The sequence below is a fragment of the Trichosurus vulpecula genome, chromosome 4 (genome assembly GCF_011100635.1).
Source record: "Trichosurus vulpecula isolate mTriVul1 chromosome 4, mTriVul1.pri, whole genome shotgun sequence".
NCBI lineage: Eukaryota > Metazoa > Chordata > Mammalia > Diprotodontia > Phalangeridae > Trichosurus > Trichosurus vulpecula.
The window spans coordinates 182,740,283-182,759,247 of NC_050576.1; the positions used below are offsets into that span (position 1 = coordinate 182,740,283).

Below are 18,965 nucleotides of genomic sequence, written 5' to 3' on the forward strand. Positions count from 1 at the left end.
TCAGTGGGTGAAAGGGCTGGCCTAAGTCCAGTTTTAACAAGAGCCTGGGCTATTTTTGCTCCCCTCCTAGAAAAGTAAATAGTGGTTAATGTAGGTTGGTAATGTGCTCTGTGGTTTAAGAACAAAACACCACCTGGGGAAAAGGACCATAATCAATAGCTGCCTTTCATTCAGCAAATATGTACCCAGCACAAGCTTCAGAGAGTGGTACATACCAGGGAGCCCCTACCGCCAGAGACAGATTCTGTCTTTCTTCTTTTGCTGGTTTTAGCTTGAGACATGCTAGTCATTGTCCCAGAACTTAACTCTTTTCTATCCTCACCCCAAACTTAGGCAAAATACTCATCATTGGAGGCAGCATTGCAAACTTCACGAATGTTGCTGCCACCTTCAAGGTAAGAAGCTCATGTGGGTAGTAAAAACTTCTGGGGAGGAGGGGTGGCTGGAAGGATAGGTAAGTGTATGTGCTTCCCAGGGATTGAGGCGGGTATTATCTGTAGGCTAGATTGGTGGAAGGTAGTTCAAGTGGTTTCTGTGGTCCAAGGAAGCAAGGGCCATGTGGTTAAGGAGTCTTCATTGAGAGATGGGCTCCTGAGAACCCAGCTGAGAAAGTTGCTGATTAATTGGGTTTCAATTTCCCCATTGGTCACATGGAAGGCCATGCGTCTGGCCCCTTCTACCCAGATTGACATAAAGTCCTTGATGACTGGTTGTTCATTGTCTTCAGTTATCCTAAAGTGGTTGTTTTGGTTTTTTATTAGATGCTTTATATTCTAACTTAAACTTCAGATGGTGGAAATTTGCTTAGTAGCTGTTTGAATTTAAATTAATTTCAGGGCATAAAATACCATAACATTTCAGCCACTCCCTCTAAGTTCCCATTAGGATTCTTTGTTCATTCATTTTCATTTATTTTTCCTTATAAAAAGTAATTGGATTTGTACCCAATTGTGCTTTTTCTCCCCTATTTTTTATTATTTCATTAAGTCTTTTTTCAGATTCCTTTGATGTTCTCGTAATTGTCCATCTTGATTGCATTGTGGTGTATTCAATCATTTTAGCACACCACAGTTTCACCAATTAGATACTTAGGTTGCTTCTAGGTCTTTTTGTTTGGTTGTTTTTTTTTTTTTCACTATCACCTATAATGCTGCTATAAAAATCTTTGAACAGACAGTTTTTTTTACTGCTAAATGGCTTTCCAAAAAGATTCTTGAAGTTTGCAGTTTCACCATCAATCAGTCAGTGAGTGTGATCAGTTTTCTACTGTCTTGCCAGCATTGAATTTGTTTGCTTTTAATTATTTTCCTAAGGTTCTTTTACAGTTTAACGTATGGATTATCTAGGCTTTTCTTGTCCATCTGTCCTCTCCTTTCTTATTTTTGTTTGCCTTTTGGTTTGTATGTAGGCTCTGAAGACCATTCCAGATGAAGTCTTTCCTTCTGTGTTTCATTTGACCCTCAAATTCCACTTTAAGCAGTGGCAGCATTGTCATTAGAATGAATGTCTAGCCTCCTAAGGACATTCATTTGGAGGCTATAAAAAACCAGTTCTCATGCCATTGTTTCAAATCCTGTTGTATGTACAAGAGTCAGACCTTGTGCTGTCCTTTGTTGGTCTCCAGGGCATCGTACGTGCAATTCGAGATTACCAGGGTCCCCTGAAGGAGCATGAGGTCACCATCTTTGTTCGAAGGGGCGGTCCGAACTACCAGGAGGGCTTAAGGGTGATGGGAGAAGTTGGTAAGGTTGCGGGCTCTGGCTCTTTTTCACTCTTGCTTCATCTCCTAACATCCCTTGTGAAGTTTGACTGAGAATTCTGAAACCTTCAGTTTCATGTATTGGGTTTCCCCTTCCTTTTCCAGTATCATCCTATCTAAATGTGAAATTCTGTGGCTGCTTTCCTGTTGTTTCTCTTTCCCCCTGCTTTTGTGGTCATTTTTGCCCTCTTATCCTCTCCTACCCCAAAATGCCCATTTTCCCCTGATATGTCCATCCATTTGTGACTAGATTTGTTGACTTTGTATGAATTGATCCGTACTAAAAACACATGTTGTATATGGTGAGCCCTCAGAGGGCAGGTAGGGGCCCTGCCTAAAATATGATCCCCCTCAACCAGAAACAATTTTATGACATAATAGCATTATTCAATCTTAATCAAACTTACATTAAAAATACAACACTTTAAAAAAAAACTCTTGTTGAAAAGAAGAAATTCGTGACCCTCTTTCATTCAGCCAATGTGACCTGAGCACTTACCGAGTATAGGAGATTCTGGGAAGTACCTTAAGGGGTTGTTGCGACAGAAATAAACAAGAACCCTACCAGCATCGAGTTGATTGCTGTTGATTGGAGAGAGAAAATATCAGCCAGCAAAATAATTAGGGAAAACTAAAAACAGACTTTTCACACTGTTCTATTCCATTTGCCCTCTTTTCTACTCCCTACAAAGGAAAGAAGGAATACATTCCCAAACCCAAGAATTGGTAACAGCTGGTTTTACTGTTGGCTTTTATTTGAATAACTTACCAACTGATGAAAGTGGTAGGTGGTCTCAAATAGGCTTGCTAAGAAATGAATCCAGTGAAGGGCATTCCAGTACCATGGATAGAGTGAAGATTCCCAGTTACTAGCTATGTGATCCTGTCACCTCCCTGAGCCTGTTTCCTTTCCTAGAAGGTGATGACAAGAACACCTGTATAGTATCAACAACCTCTCACCTCAAGGTTCCTGTGAATGCTAGCACCTGTAAAGAAAGAAAGCACCTTGCAACCCTTAAAAGGACGATGTGAATGTCAGCTATTATTAATAAGGCTGCCAGTTATAAGCTCTGTTATGGATAAGTTTATTGTGGGAAGAAAGATCCCCATGACATTAGACATGGCTCTGATTTTTTTCCTCCTTCTGTCTCTCTTCCCTCACTCCAGGGAAAACCACTGGGATCCCCATCCATGTCTTTGGCACTGAGACTCACATGACTGCCATCGTGGGCATGGCCCTGGGATACCGGCCCATTCCAAACCAGCCTCCCACTGCTGCCCACACTGCCAACTTCCTCCTCAATGCCAGTGGCAGCTCCTCGGTAGATACCATCTTTTTCTTCCTTCTTTTACCCTGTGCTTGTTTTCCTCCTAACTCCTTTAACAGGCAAGGAAGAATAAAAAGAAAGAGGTGGAATGCATTTTGATTTTCTTAGGGCTGGGGCCTAACTGGTTTTTTTTTTCCAGGTAGTCCTCACTTCCTGATTTTTTTCCCAGGGGGCACTTCATGGGACAGCAATGACTTTGAGGTGACCTAGATTTCTTCTTTCCCACCAGACCCCAGCCCCCAGCAGGACGGCATCTTTTTCGGAATCCAAGGCTGATGATGTGGCACCTGCAAAGAAGGCCAAACCAGCTGCTACCCAAGGTAAAATATCTAATGGGTGAGGAGCCTCTGAGGCCTCCTTTGTTCCCTGCCTGGGTTTGTTATCTGAGTAGAGAGGAAGAAAAAATTGTTTGGACATTGATGGTGGGGCAGTGGGACTGGAAGAAAAAGATGAATTTTGCTGTGGAGTGATTGTGGCCTTTAAAACTGGTTTTACTGAAGGTTTAAGGTCCAGAGCTGTCTCTAGGATAGTTCTTTTTCACTCATCCATACCCTTTACTATCCCCCCCTCTTTCTTGTTCTGTGCTGAAGGGAGGAACGGATGAAGGTGATGACAGAGGAGGACATAAGGTTGCAGAAATGCCAGAATGTGTCGAAAATAGAAATCAGAATTCCTCTTTGACTCTTTTTTTTAAGTGGAAAACAGAGCTGGCTCCCTGATTTGGCTTCTTGTCAGTTGTGTGGGTTCCCCAACTCACACTTGCCCTGATTTAAATAAGTTTGTTGTTGGGTGGGAGGTGGGATGTCCTAGATTTCTGGTGTGGCTGGCTCTGAGAACGGATTTGGGGAAGGTGGCAGCCTCCGATGAGGTCAGTCACAGCCTTGCTCACCTTTCATAAATGATTCGTCCTCTGACTGCTCATCTTTGTCCAGGTGGTAGGGAGGGATGAAGGAAAGAAGGAAGGAACGCCAACGTTCTGCTCACTCTTGAGTGAGTCCTTTTTAAAGTCCAGCTTGCACTGTCTTCTTTCCTCCCATTATTTATTCTGAGTTAAATTTGGAGAGGTTTTTACCCCCTCCTTAGTCCCTTTCCCATGTATCTCCTACCATCTGGCTGTAATCCGAGTGGACAAGATGGCAGTGGTTTAATTGGAAGTCTTTTTTCCTTTGACCCTTTGGTACTATGTGCTTGTCTTTGGACTCTTTGGAGTCTTCAGTGGGTCACTCAGTTGCCTTGGTCATTCTCTTTGACAGATTCAGTCCCAAGTCCAAGATCCCCGAAAGGTAGGATGTCCATTGCTAGCTAAATGTGTGGCCTTGTTAGTGGTCGATCATTTTGCTGTGTGCTTTTTTTTCCCTCTCCTTCTCTGATGGGTTTATAGTGTCGTCTGGAATCTGTTCTGTCCTTCACTCTCCTCCTTGAGGCCTGTTTTTCTTCTTCCTCACTCAGCATGTTAACATCTACTATTCTAACCGGGTGACTGACCAGGGCCGAGCCTGGTTGGGGTGGAGTTGGGGGAGGAGCAGAAGGAGAGGAGGAGAGGGTGTGGAAGTTGGAGACTGAGAATCAAGGAGATGAAAGTAGTTTTTGCTAAAGGGAGAAGGGAGCCTGAGAATGGTGGTTTTGTGTCTTTCCTTCCTGTATGTACAGGAAAGCATTGGGAGGTAGAGATATAAGTTCATCATGGTAGCTGAGAAATTCATCTAGCTCTCTGTTAACCTGTGTTCTTTGGAGGAATAAGGGAGCCTGGTTAAGTGAACCCCACAGAAGATAATGATCTCAAATGCTCATTCATTTCCAAAATGACCAAATCTCCCACTCTTTTTTTTGTCCCTACCTGCCCCCATCCCCCAGCCTGGTTTTTTAGCGCTCCAAAGGAGCAACAGGGATGAACTTGGATTTTTCTCCCTTTCCCTATTCTTGGAACTGAGAAGGGAGAATGTTCAGGAGGCAGGTAAAGTCTTGAGCACCTTGGTTAATATATCAGTTGGATAGTTGAGAGTTGTCTATAAATTTTTTTGTGTTTTCATACCTCATCAAGGTCACCCTAGATAAGAGGTTCAAGATAAGATAAGATAAGATATCAGGATCACCTTAGATAGGATAGTTAAGGTGACATAGAGACCAAGTTTGACTATTGGGTCACTCTGACTTTAAGGTAGAAAACAAGTGATTAGAAAGATGCTACCTTTGGGATCCCTGAGAAACCCCCAGATAACAGTGAGCAGCAGAGATTCCCCAGAGAAAATGATCCAAATGGATATATTATTAAATTTAAGTCATAATACATACAAGTTGTAGGCCTGGGTCCCTGTTCCAGCATATGAGGATTCCGCTCTTCTCTCAAGGAGCTTATAGACAGAACCAGAGAAAAAAGTCACTAACTGGTTCCTTGAACCTTTGCTAAAATATAATCTTTTAAAATTAAAATAAGTTGTTCCTCTTTCCCACTTCCACCTTCATTTCTGTCCTGTCTCCTCCTGAATTTTGAGCCTGGTAGTCAGGGAGGAACGGCTGCAGCAAAACAGAGGTTGGTCTGTGGGCAGAAGCAGTGGTGAGCACGCCATCTTTTCCTAGGTTTGTCTACCTACAAGTGGAGCCAGGAGCTCAGGCTGTGTAGTCATAGCTTCATCCCCCTGGCCACTTTTTGGGTTTGTTACCTCTCTGATCACAGTGCTGATGCTCAAACCTTCCATGAACCCCTCTTGCCTCCCCTCCCCAATTTTTCCATACAAACCATGTGCACCTCAGCTTGTGCTATCCACACCAGCTTCCAAGGCCACTGGGTCAGAGATTGTTTTTAGCCAATATATAGACTCTGCTGCCGTTAAAGTTGGAAATGGGGTGTAATTAAGGAGCATTTTCTGGGGCTTCTGCCTCCCTTTAACCCCTTAGGAGACCAAGTATTAATCTCCATCTTCCTAGGACCCCTCCCCCACCAAAGGGATCTGAAAGTCCTCCTGAGTTTGAGGGGAGCACGGTGAAGAGCCCAAGCATGGCTGGTGACAGTGGTATTTTTTTTCACTTGTGTGCCTTACATTTTGTGAGTTACTACTATTACGCTTATCCCTCTGGTGCTCTCTCACTTCCCCATGTGGGCCTTAGTCTCCTCGTCTCTAAAACAAGCAGAGGTTGGACCAGATGATTTCTTGTGTCCCTTCTGGCTCTAACGTTCTATTTAGCTGATCTGGCTGTGGTCCCATACGGCACTTCCTACTGGGTACCTGCTGTAACTAGGACAAATTAATGAATTTGTTGCCTAAAGAAATGGAAGAGAGTGTTTTTTGTTTGGGGGCTGGAATTAGGATTTAGGGGTCTAGGGAATCGCCTTTCTCTGCGTGCAGATCCAGTATCTGCTCTTCAGCCTCCTCTCAGAGTGTGGCCCATGGTCCTGAGAGTTGAAATTGCTTGTCCAGGGTCACACAGCCAGTATGTGTCAGAAGTGGGGCTTGAAGGTGTGACTGAGGCTGCCTCAGGATGTCTATAACCAAGACATTTCTGTCGAGAGTTACAGTGTATGAGATATGATTATAAAGACATATATATATCCACAGGCTAGCTAGGTGGCACAGTGGATAGTAGACCGACTCTGGAGTCAGGAGGATATGAGTTCAAATCCAGCCTTAGACACCTACTAGCTGTGTGACCCCGGGCAAGTCACTTAACCCCAGTTGCTTCAAGAAAAAGGAAGAAGAAATATATTCTGTTGCTGGCTGGCTGGCCCTTTATCTTTAGGGAAACAAGTGAATAGGCCGCCTAGGTTTGCAGAGATGTCAGGAGGTGAGGCTCGGTGAAGCCTTTCATACCTCATGTACCACAATGGCACATCTTGCTGTCATTTTACAGATGAGGAATCTGAAGCCCAGAGAGCCTAAGTATCTTGTAGCAGCCTGGTGGCCTGCACCCTGACCACCACACCCACATTGCTTGGGTCCATTTTATTGCAGTGGATTAAGATTAGACTCATTTAAAACAGCAGCCATCCTTGTCTCTCTCCCCTGAATTCCTTCCCCCATTAAGAACAACTGTCCTGGGAGGTGAGGGCCAGCTCCCCTCTGCTGGTCCTATTGTTAGAGAAGAAATGACTAGGCTTCTCAACTAGAGCAGAAAGAATGTTTTGCGCTCTAGGGCTCATGTTCCTCCCTTCTCCCCCTTCTCTTCCTGCCTACCTTCTGAGAACCCCTCAGGGAGCATGTGGTGGTGGCCCAGTGAACCCTCCGGAGAAGGGGGTGGGGGCAAATGGCTTCCCTCTTCTTTTGACGTAGTCCTCAGGAACTCAATAGTGATGGTCGGCATTCTGCAGTCTAGTATAGTAGTGCCCGTTACTTTGAATTCTGACTCATTTGGAAGACATGATATCTTCAACTACGTGGAAGTAGTTTCTGTTTTAGATTAGTTTTTTTTTTTCCACATTAAGAGGAAGGGCAGAGTTTGCCATGCCAATTCTATAAACAAAAGTAGGGAGGAGTGGTGTTTAACCAGAGAAAGCAAACATTTAGAACCAACATCCCATTGGCAAATACACATAATTCAACAGTTATAAATGATTCTTATCACTTCAGTCAAGCAGGTCCAACAGGATTTAGCAATACTTTCCCACTGTTTGTTACTGGTTGTGCTTAAAAATAATAACCTTTAGTTTTTAGAAGATTATTTATATTCAGACCATTCAGGAATTCAAGTTGGTTTCAGGTTAATGAGGTTTTAGCAGAACATTAGTCAAGTTTGACTATTACTGTATTGTCTCAGCATCATTCTGGGATGTTGATAGCTCTCCCTTCATCCCTCTCCCCCTCTCCCTCCTGCAGAACCCACTTGGAGTCGGGGTCCAGGGGTGGAGGGTGGGAGCCCTAGTGATCCAGGCCCTTGTACTCCGTCTCTCCTTTTCTCTCTGCCAATTTAGGAAAGGCCACGACCCTTTTCAGCCGACATACGAAGGCGATCGTTTGGGGCATGCAGACACGCGCTGTGCAGGGCATGCTCGACTTCGACTACATCTGTTCCCGTGATGAGCCCTCAGTGGCTGCCATGGTCTATCCTTTCACGTGAGTCACCCCATTAGGACTAAAACAGACCCGGAGCCCAGTGGGAGGATGATGGTGGTGAAGAGGTGGTTTCTAGGATAGACTCTGTGTGTGTGTGTGTGTGTGTGTGTGTGTGTGTGTGTGTTTTTAATTCAAATTTTTAAAATCAATTAACTTATTTATCGTTAATTTTCACCATTCACTTCCCTAAGATTTTGAGTTCCAAATTGTCTCCCCATCCCTCCCTAGTCTGATGCAGGAGGCAACAGCCTTGAAGGGAAGGAACTTGCCCAAGGCCCCTCAGGTCATAAGTGACAAGGCCAAGAGTTGCTCCCACTCCTCAAAACAATTTTAGGGTCCTCCTTCCTGGGCTGTGTCTCCCCACCAAGGCTGGGAGGTCATGGCTCTGGCCTCGTCTATATTGGTGTGGGGTCTGCCTCACTCCACCCCCCCTCCCTGTCCCACTCCATCCCTCACCACTTACATTTCTCTCATAGGGGTGACCACAAGCAGAAGTTCTACTGGGGCCACAAGGAGATCCTGATCCCTGTTTTCAAGAATATGGCAGATGCCATGAAGAAGCATCCCGAGGTTGATGTGCTCATCAACTTTGCCTCCCTCCGCTCTGCCTACGATAGCACCATTGAGACCATGAATTATGCACAGGTGGGTGGCCTGGGTGGTAGATGAGTTGTACTATGCAGGGAAACATTTGCACGTTGTGGGGGTGGGAGGCCCAGATTCAGTGGGTTAGAGAAACCCCAAACTCCTGCAGGGAGAGCAAGCGCCCAGAGCTGCTTGAAGCTTCTGCTGCTGTGCCCCTAACTCCCTGCTATCTACGTGGGGATTATCTGTGCTCATCTGTACCTGCTTTAATCCCATCCTGGCAGACTTCTGACTCCTTGTTTGCTACAAGCTTGATGCGTGTCCAAGGAATGAATGCCGGACAGAACGAAAGAGAATTAAAAGATGGCCATAAATATGGTATCCAAACGCAGATAGTTTTGCATTTGTTAAATGGATGATGTGTTATTTAATCATCCCATCCCTGTTAACTGTCCATTGGCATAAGTGATAGCTGACCATGCTAAACTCTCTGGGCCATCTTCCCCTGCCCCTTCCCCTCTCTAGGGTGGGCGTGGCAGAGAGCAAATTGTTTAGATAGTCATTGACCTTTGTATTGGCTGAAGCCAAGCCAAAGTGATTTGGACAGAGATGGAGGTGGGGGTGAATATGAAGGGATAAAAGGGGTTTGCATTATGATCAGACCAGTGGATCAGTGTTTTGGGAAAGTAAGGTGGGCCTTGGGCTTAGTTTTGACTGAGTAGGAGAAAGTGGGGCAAATTTGTACACACGACTGACTTGGGAAGTGTTTGTACCTGCCCAGGCATGTGATGATTACTCTTTTCCCCCCCTCACCCAATATTCATTTATTTGTTTGTTTGTTCATTCATTTTTAGTTTACAGCATTCACTTTTTCCCTCCACTTACTAGTATTTTATTTTCTCAGATTACATGTAAAGATAGTTTTCAACATTTACTTTCGTAAGATTTTGAGTTTCAATTTTTTTTTCCCTCCCTTCACCCCTCCCCATGATGGCAAACAATCTGATAATAGGCTGTACATGTACAATCATATTGAACATCTTCACACTAGTCATGCTACCAAAGAAGAACCGGAACAAAAGGGAAAAACCACAAGAAAGAAAAAAAAAGTGAAAATAGTACGTTTGATCTGCATTCAGACTCCATAGTTCTTTCTCTGGATGTGGATGCTGATTATTCTTGTCCAGATAAAGGGAGTGGTCTCAGCCTTGGAGGAAAGGCAGTAGAGAATTTGACAGGAGTTGAGGGGTAGAGAGGAGAGGTCAGTGCTGAGAATTTGGATTGTAATCCTTAGCATTTCAGAGAGGTCAGGCTGAACTGCTTCAGTCTCCATTACCCTGCTCTGGAACAGTTTAGCAAGAAAGGTCTTTAACAACCTCTTTTTTGGTCTCCTTCCGTTTACAGATCCGTACAATTGCCATCATTGCTGAAGGCATCCCTGAAGCTCTCACCAGGAAACTGATTAAAAAGGCAGATCAGAAGGGAGTGACCATCATAGGACCTGCTACTGTAAGTTGTTCTGTTTCTACATTTGTAATTAACATTACATTTGTAATCCTGTTTTAGGCACTAAACCCAAAAGATGTGGTTCTTTCAAGGTAGAAAGATTTTTCTCTCTCTCTTCCTATTTCTGGGAAGTCACTCCCACAAATTTCCCTGTATCACAGTAGCACTTCTTGAGGGACATTCTCCACTTAGTTGCCAGAGCTCTCTTTCTAAAGCCCAAGTCTCACCATGACTATGTCACTCTTTTTTTTTGTGATTTTTTTTATTTTTAGTTTACAACACTCAGTTCTACATAATTTTGAGTTCCAGATTTTCTTCCTCCCCTGCCCCCCATGTCACTCTTTATTCAAGAAACTCCAGTGGTTCCCTTTAGCCTCTAGTATCAAATAGAAACTCTTCTGTTTGGCTTTTAATGCCTTTTACAGCCTGGCCCTTTGTTTTATTCCCCTCCTGATCCTCTACTATTCAGTGATGCTGGCTTTTTTCCATCTCCTGACTCCCTCTGGGCATTTCCCTGGCTCTCTCTCTTTTCCCCCATGCTTGGAATGCTCTTCCTTCTCTCCTCTGCCTCCCAGCTTCCTGGCTTCCTTAAAGTCTCAGCTCAGATCCTACTTTCTGCAAGAGACCTTTCTGGTCCCCCTCAGTGCCAGCTCCTTCCTTAGAGTTCCTCCAGATTGGCCTGTGTAAATCTTGGGTGGATGTGGCTGTTTATGTGTTTTCTTCTCCATTAGAATGTGAGTTCCTTGAGAGCAGGGACTGTTGTATTCTCAGGGCTTAGCACAATGTCTTGTACCTGGTGAGCACTTACTATAAATGCTTGTTGACTTGACTGAAAAAAAAAATATACAGGCAGTTCCCTTCCCTTCTCTTCTCTCTTTTCTTCCCGATCCAGAGGAAGTATTTCTGACCTTTTCAACGATTGGTCTCTTTACTATAAACAAAGGAGGCCTTGATTCTTATCCCAGGGATTAGCAAGGTAAAACAAACTCTGACTAGAGTCAAGATTTTAAACTGAAGAAAGGACCTTAACCTCTCAGAAGGAGATAGCTTTGATAACATTGGTGTTGGGAGACAGAATTACCATTTGGATGTTAAGCTAACCATCTAGGAGGTATGGTATGTCTGTTAATGGGTGTTGTTTTTACTGAGGGTATACTGTCTTGTACAGTAATGCCATACATGGTCAAGTTAAGTCAAAAAGCATTTCGTGTTTATCCATGTTGTCACGGGATTTTCCTCTGCTTCTCTATTCTCCTTAAATATTACCAAAGGGACTAGGATTCGATGTCACTTCGGCAGACAGTTCTTGCTATCTAATCCATTCCCCTCTTGACAAGACTGTTGGAGCAAGATTGATGATGTTGCAGCTGTTTGAATTTCCCAGGTGCTCCCCCACTTTTTCTTCTTGACATTTGTGTCTTCTGCCCTGTAGGTTGGTGGGATTAAGCCTGGGTGCTTTAAAATCGGAAACACTGGTGGAATGCTGGACAACATTCTGGCGTCCAAACTATACCGGCCTGGCAGCGTGGCCTATGTTTCCCGCTCCGGAGGCATGTCCAATGAGCTCAACAATATCATCTCCAGGACCACAGATGGTGTCTATGAGGGTGTGGCCATTGGTGGAGACAGGTAATTGTCATCAGAACCAGAGAAATAGGATAGCCTGAGGCATCTAGGAGGTTTTAAATTTAGTGGGAAAGTGAATTATAGGCTGAGGGGCAGAAGACCTGAGTTCTGTGGTCTCAGATCTATCTGATTCTTGTACAAGTTACTTAATCTCTTTAGACCTCAGTTTGACCATCTAGAAAATGGTTTCCATGCTTACTTCTCCTTACAGGACAGTTGGAAACACAAGATCAGATATTTGAAAGATTGGTCATTTCATCAGTGTGGGTATTCCCACCACTGTTAAGATCAGAGCCTTATTCGTAGCTTAGTATGTGGCCTTAATGAGTGGTTTATAACCAAAAAAAAGGATTGTCATTAGTCATTACCTGGTGGTAGCCAGCCACCACATGGACCTCTACAGTTGAGGGAGGCTAAGCCTTGGACAGTCAATTTGCAGTCTGAAGCCTGAGCTCATGATGGCCTGGAATAGATTGCTAACCCTCAAACTCATCCTCACATCACAGTGAAGCATCTGAGTGTAAAATGCTAGACGGGGTATTTTGTGAAACGTAAATGTTCCATCAAGGTAACAAGTGGTCACCTAAAATGTTGGTAGGGGACCTAAAGAAGCCCCTTCCTCCAGAATGACCCATATCTATGCTGACCCAGATAGTAACAATGACTAACATTTATATAATGCTTATTATGTGCCAGGCACCACAAGCACTTTGCAAGTCTTACCTCATTTGAGAAATGATTGATAAATGGGGAGGTTCTGAATTAAGATCTTTTATGCCTGATCTCTAGTGGGCTCTCTTGAGAAAGGAATAGCTTAAACTGTTATTGAGGAATTTTTAGTAGTTGTTTTTTGGGGGGAAGGCCATCGGAGTTAAATGACTTGTTCATAGTCACACCACTAGTAAGTGTCTTGAGGCCAAATTTGAACTCGGGTCCTCCTGACTCCAGGACTGCTGCTTTTATCTACTGCGCCACCTACCTGCTCCTAGACCGTTATTGTTAACATTGTTCACCAGGACTATATTTAGTCTCTGGTATGGTTTATAAATTTCTTAGTACCTCTAGTGTGGTTTATAAAATTTCATTTCCATTCACTATAAACGTAGCAGCCAACAAAAATAAACATTTCAATGTGTGCTTAAAAAAAAAAAACCAACTTTCTTCTGTCTCCTTTTATCATCTCTTACCTTCAGATACCCAGGCTCAACATTCATGGACCATGTTTTGCGTTATCAAGACACTCCAGGGGTGAAGATGATTGTGGTGCTTGGGGAGGTGAGACCTTAGTTCTGACCCTGATCCACAGCCCTGGGAACTTGGGGATTCAGAAATTTCAGCAGAATGAGAGGCAGTAGAGGGTGATATAGAGAGAGTGCCCCCTTGACCTTGGATTCAAGTCCTCCTTCTGGGTGACTATAAGCAAATCACCTCTCAGGGGCTGGGGCAGCTCTTTATGCCTTGCCAGTCTGCACTGATAGGAGTTTCCACATGGGATGTCTTCCCTCCTCTGTCCTGTTCCCTTGCCCCACTACTAACGGAGTCACAGATCTAGATCCAAAAAATGAGAGAATTCCAGCCATGCTGTGGTGGTGGTTTGTCCCTCGTTCTGAAGAGGACCATGACATCAGGGAGATGATGACATTACTTGCAATTGACTTTTCTCCAGAAACTTTAACCGGGAAAAGGAAGGGCAGTCCCACTTAGCTGTAGCCAGGTGACACAATTCTGGCTGGCCAATGTCTCTTCCTAGTGGGGAGTGGATTTAGAATCATACAATTCTAGAGTTGGAAAAGTCATTCCATTCTGCTTGATGCCTCCTGGTAGTGTGTCTGTTTCTAAATCATCCTATCTTTTCTTCCTTTTTAAAATTTTTTTGTGAACAAAAATGGATTTTTTTTTTGTCCGTTTTTCTCTCCCTTAAAAAGCAGGGGAAAACACTTGAGACACGTATGTGGTCAATCAAAATAGATTCCTGTACTGGTCTAAATCATCTCTTCTGTTCAAGATGAGAGCAAGGAATCTTCTCTCTTATTTTGAAACATCTCTCAGTATCTTCCTTAGCCTGCTTTTCCCATTACCCTAACGTTGAGCAGGTTTTCTGTTGTGTCTAACCTGTATCCTCCATCATGAAATTTAAGGTCCTTTTCTTATCTGACTCAGTAGAGAAAGAACAGCATTAGAGCTGTCGAGATGCTTTAAATAAGGTGTCGTCTGATTCTGTGTTGACCACCTGGTGTTCAGATCCATTTGTTGGGGAGGGAAGATGGGGGGAGTCAGGGTGGCTTGTGGGAGAGTGGTCCCTTTGAGTGCCTGCATTATTATCTAAGAGGATTTGGGAGCCAGATTGCCTCCTGTTTCTGAAATGATAGGTATGATTGTTTTTTAGCAAATGAGCATTCACGCCCCACTTCTTTTCGCCCTCTCTGTAGATTGGGGGCACCGAGGAATACAAGATCTGTCAGAGCGTCAAGGAAGGTCGGATCACAAAACCTGTTGTCTGCTGGTGTATCGGTACCTGTGCCACCATGTTTTCTTCTGAGGTGTGTGTTAGCACATCTTTCTCCTCCTCTAGCTCCTTCTGTCTTCATTTAGCTCATACCTTATCCTCAGAAGCTGTCGGCAAGCATCTATTAAGCACTTGCTGTATGACAAACACCATTGTAGGCAGCAGGCGTACAAAGACAAAAAAAAATACAGTCTCTGCCCTCAAAAAGCTCATACTCTATCAGGAGAGACAGGTCCATATATAAGTATATACAGAATGAATACAAAACTAGACATGAGGTACTTAGGGCAGGGGAGTAGTCAGGAAAAGCATTGTGTGGAAGGTGGTGCTTGAGCTCCATCTTGAAGGAAGAGAGAGCTAGTGTAAAAAGGGAGTGCATTTGAGGCATAGGGCAGCTAGGTGGCGCAGCGTGGAATCGGGAAGACTCATCTTCCTGAGCCTGAATCTGTCCTCAGGCACTCACTGGCTGTGTGACCCGGGGCAAGTTACCTAACCCTGTTTGCCTCGGTATCTTCATCCATAAAATGAACCAGAGAAGGAAATGGCCGACCACTCCAGTGTCTTTGCTGAGAAAAGCCCAAATGAATTCACAGAGAATCAGACTGAGTGACAACAACATTTGAGGCATGGGAAAAGGCAAGTGCAAAGGCCTGGAGATGTGAAATGGAGGGTCGTATGTTACGGTAGTTTGTCTGCACTGAAGAGTGAGAGATAAAAGTACAATGAGGCTGGAAAGAGGTTAGGGCCAAGTTGTTTAGGTCTGTTTGAACCTAGAAGCAATAGGAAGCCATCCGTATTTACTGAGTTGGGGAGTGATACGGTCATATCTGCCCTTAAGGAAAATCACTTTGGAAGCTGTATGGAGGCTGGAGTGGAGTGAGGAGAGACTTGAGGCAAGAATTAATAATCCATTGCAATAGTATAGGTGACCATGGGCCTGAATTAGGATGGCAGCCATGCGAGTAGAGAGCAGGGGTTGGATAGATGGTGATTGATTGGATATGTGGAGGTGAAAGAGGGAGAGTGACAAGCCTGAGAGTGGAAGAATAGTGGTACCCTCGGCAGACGTAGGGAAGGTTCTGGGATAAAGAATGGGTGACGTTTCAGGATCATCCAGTTTGAAATGTCCAGTAAGTAGTTGATAATAGGGGACTAGAGGTCAGGAAAAAGAGGAAGGCTGGTTATGTACATCTCTTAAATCCTCCGCATAGAGGTGGTAATTAAACCCATGGGCGATGATGAGGTCACCAAGAAAGAGAAGAGGACCCAGGACAGAGCCTTGGGGCAGACCCACTGTTAGGGTCATTATCCTCATGATCAGAACGTTGTTAATAAGCTCATTATGTGGGCATGTCACTGTTGTTGGAATTTTAATGACAGAGATGTTCTAGGCCAGCCAGGCTAACAACCTTTCTGTTGCAAGGGCTCTGCTTCTGAAACCTGTTATGACCAGCTTCTCCAGAAGTCATTTGGATCTGTGCACAATGACTCCCTCCTATTACTCAGATTCACAGAGGAGATTAGTGTACCAGAAGGCCCATTTATTCGTTAATAGGAAGGAATGATGACACCAAGCTTGAATCTTCAAGGCATCTGGACAATGTATAGAACTGTGTATGAAATAGAATTAAGATTAAGGGTTCTTTAGAGAACATGGAAGAATCCCAGCTCCCAGAATGTTCTAAGAGATCATCTCTGCAGGCTGTGATAATCTAATAAGTAAATAATCTCTGCCATAGGAGATGCATCCTCTACTGTTTTTTGTAGGCTGCTAACCCAGCCTCTTGCAAGCTTAGTCTTTTTTCAGTACTCAGAGAAAAATGAAGGACAAACACAACTTCTTATGATGAAAAAATTCTCCTAAGTTATAATGAAAAATAGTAGTGATGAAATCTCTAGCTTCTAAGAACTAAGTTTCCAGAGTCCTTGGTTCTCATTGCTTGAGGGCAGGGAGGGGCTCCAGGGGCCTGTGAAGCCTTTCCTGCCTTTTCTTTGCCTCTTCTCTGAATGCCTGTTTGCCCTTGAGGTCTGCTCCAAATCATGGCACATCAACCTTGATCACTGCATGCAGTCATGAACATCCACTCAGTGCTTGATTACATATCCTCTTGCATTGTCCACCAATTGCTATTCCCCAGGGCCCCACTTAGAGATGAGAAACAGTTACCACTGACATTCCCTCTAAGCCAGTAGGGCCCCTGAGGCTCTTCCCCTCCCAGCTTGATTTTTTTTTCCTTTTTTCTAATTAAAGGAGCCATCTAAGTGAGTACCTTTGAAAAGGCCTGAGCCTAAAAGGGCCAGGGTCTCCCATTGCATCCTGGGCCATCTCCAGTCATCCTGATGGACGTAAGGTCACTGGATGCAGATGGTCCTGGAGGAGAAGGTGAGGCTGGTGACCTTGCACAGCCCTCCCTCACTCAAATCAATGTCAACTGCAAGTCATGTTGTCATTTCCCTGATGCCATGGTCCTCTTTGAAAAAAATGAAGGACACGCGCAACTTAGAGATGACTCCTTTGATTATTACCTCCTGGAGGCTTTCCCAGAAGCCACCCTACCATGACCTTTTGAAAATTTTAATTTATGTAAAACTATTCAGTTTGGGTAAGCTGTTTGACATTGTGAAGTTTGGGGATTACATAAGCAAAAAGGTTGAGAGTTTCTGATGATGGAAGACTTAGAGTAAGGTAAGATAAGCTTAGGGGAAGAGAGAGATGGCCAGTCTGTTGCCCACAGTCCTGAAAGGAGGGGAGGGTACATTTCTTTTCTTCTTGATAAGAAGAGAATTAGGAATAGCCCTTGAATGGGCCAGTATGTGCTTAATACCAGATGAGTAGTATAGTTAAGATACAGCTCATTCTTTTTGTAATGGGTTTCTTGATTTCTGGAGACCTTCTAGCCCTGGGGTTCATAAGCTGTGGTCTATTAGCTTTTCTTAAAAAAAAAATACTTTGATAACTGTATTTCAATATAATTAGTTTCATTTGTAGTCTTAGGTTATTTTATTTTTAAAATTAAGTTGTTTTAATTAACCAGAATTTTCTTTTTCTCCCTCCTACCTCCTCCCCCCACATTGAAAAAGAAGGAACAATGAAGCCTCTATAATAAATATGTATTTTATATCATGCATTTTAAAATGCTATTCTGAGGAGCCCGTAGTCCACCAAAATGTTCACTACCCTTGCGTAAGCTTATGGCTGTGATTTATGAGTACACTCTCGGGCCACTGCTATCCCCTTCCCCAGTCCTGAAAAGGTACATACGACACAAATTGTCTATGAAACACCCTGTTATCCCCTCAGAGAAAGATCCTTGGCATTAAACCCAGTGAAGGGTGGATGATGTCTGATGGCTTGCAACATTTATCTTACAAAACTACCTAAAACAAAAGTGATAGTGAAGTGTTTCAGGATAGAGTTAATGGTCAGTCACAGTAAGTCTGTCGAGGTAGTTCTTCCCCACTTGACAAATTTCTGTGCCTTTTATATTAACTCCAGATGTGTCTGCCTAGCTCTGTGATGGCAAGGGTGATGATATCAGCGGTTAATGATTTTAGGATTAAAGAAGATTGGTTGGTAAATATTGTGTACCCACTGTGGGCACGGGAGCCCCCAACTTTAATGTGGGAGAGCACAGCTCCTGGGCTTGAGCCTTATTTCATCTAGGAGGTTTCACCTTTTGTGCGTCTTGGTACCCTTGGGCACAGTCTGGTGAGCCCTTCTCAGAATAACATTTTTAAATGCAGAAAATAAAAAACAGCGTTATAAGGAAAACCAATTCTATTGAAATACAGTTATCAAAATACTTTTAAAAAGTAACTTCCTGCTTCCTTGTTCTAGATCATAAGCTGCTTGAGGAAAAGGACTATTTCACCTTGTCTTATTTCACATTTGGGTAACCAATGCCTAACCAGCTTCCTTTGCCCATAATAGGCACACAATCCTTTTTTGAAAACTGAAATCCTGAATGAGGCTTACAAGGCTCACATTAAAAAAAAAAAACCACTCCCTGACGCTTTCAGAGTAATGGACAACTGAGTCTAAGTAAATGTAGAACAGGTAGAATAGATATGTCCCAAAGGGGCATGTAATTGAGTGTAGTGAGCCTAATTTGGATGGACCTCTGGGAGTTGTTTTGAGCTGAATTTTAGAGAAGGAAAGAGATGGTTTTACGATGGACTCTCCTCAGTATTAGAACCGCTGTTACATCCTGATAGAATGAAGCTCTTTGAGGACAGGCACTGTTTTACTTTTGCATTTGTGCCTCCAACATCCAGCACAATGCTCAGCACATGGTTGTCACTTAATAAGTGCTTGTTGATTGCTTAATTCAGGAGTGTCATACACACAACCTGCCAGATTAACATGTCATTGGGAAATATTTAGCAAAATGAATAAAAATAAATTGAAACATAGATAATATTCGTAAGTAGTTTTCTATGTCAGCGTGTAGCCTCTGGGATCCTTATGTATAGTTTACTGTCTTGGAGTTTGACACCCTGATTTAATTGATGATGAGCTCTTCTTGCACCCAGCCTGACTTCTTTCCCTACTCCATCTGTTCAGGGTGAAAAGACAATTTAGAGATGAAAAAAAGGGAGTCTTAGCCACA

General features: G+C 43.6%; 1 protein-coding gene across 3 annotated transcripts in view; it reads left to right on the top strand.

Moving 5' to 3' along the window:
* The window catches only part of ACLY (ATP citrate lyase), a 45,671-nt gene that overhangs the window by 15,042 nt on the left and 11,664 nt on the right, over positions 1-18,965 (top strand). For 2 of the 3 annotated variants that reach the window (XM_036754584.1, XM_036754585.1), the window contains exons 10-20: positions 334-395; positions 1,625-1,742; positions 2,927-3,081; positions 3,317-3,407; positions 4,341-4,370; positions 7,991-8,132; positions 8,609-8,777; positions 10,122-10,226; positions 11,656-11,852; positions 13,043-13,124; positions 14,279-14,389. In XM_036754584.1, coding sequence (XP_036610479.1) covers positions 334-395; positions 1,625-1,742; positions 2,927-3,081; positions 3,317-3,407; positions 4,341-4,370; positions 7,991-8,132; positions 8,609-8,777; positions 10,122-10,226; positions 11,656-11,852; positions 13,043-13,124; positions 14,279-14,389 — 1,262 coding nt within the window. The remainder of the gene's footprint in view (positions 1-333; positions 396-1,624; positions 1,743-2,926; positions 3,082-3,316; positions 3,408-4,340; positions 4,371-7,990; positions 8,133-8,608; positions 8,778-10,121; positions 10,227-11,655; positions 11,853-13,042; positions 13,125-14,278; positions 14,390-18,965) is intronic. The other variant, XM_036754586.1, reaches the window with a different exon arrangement.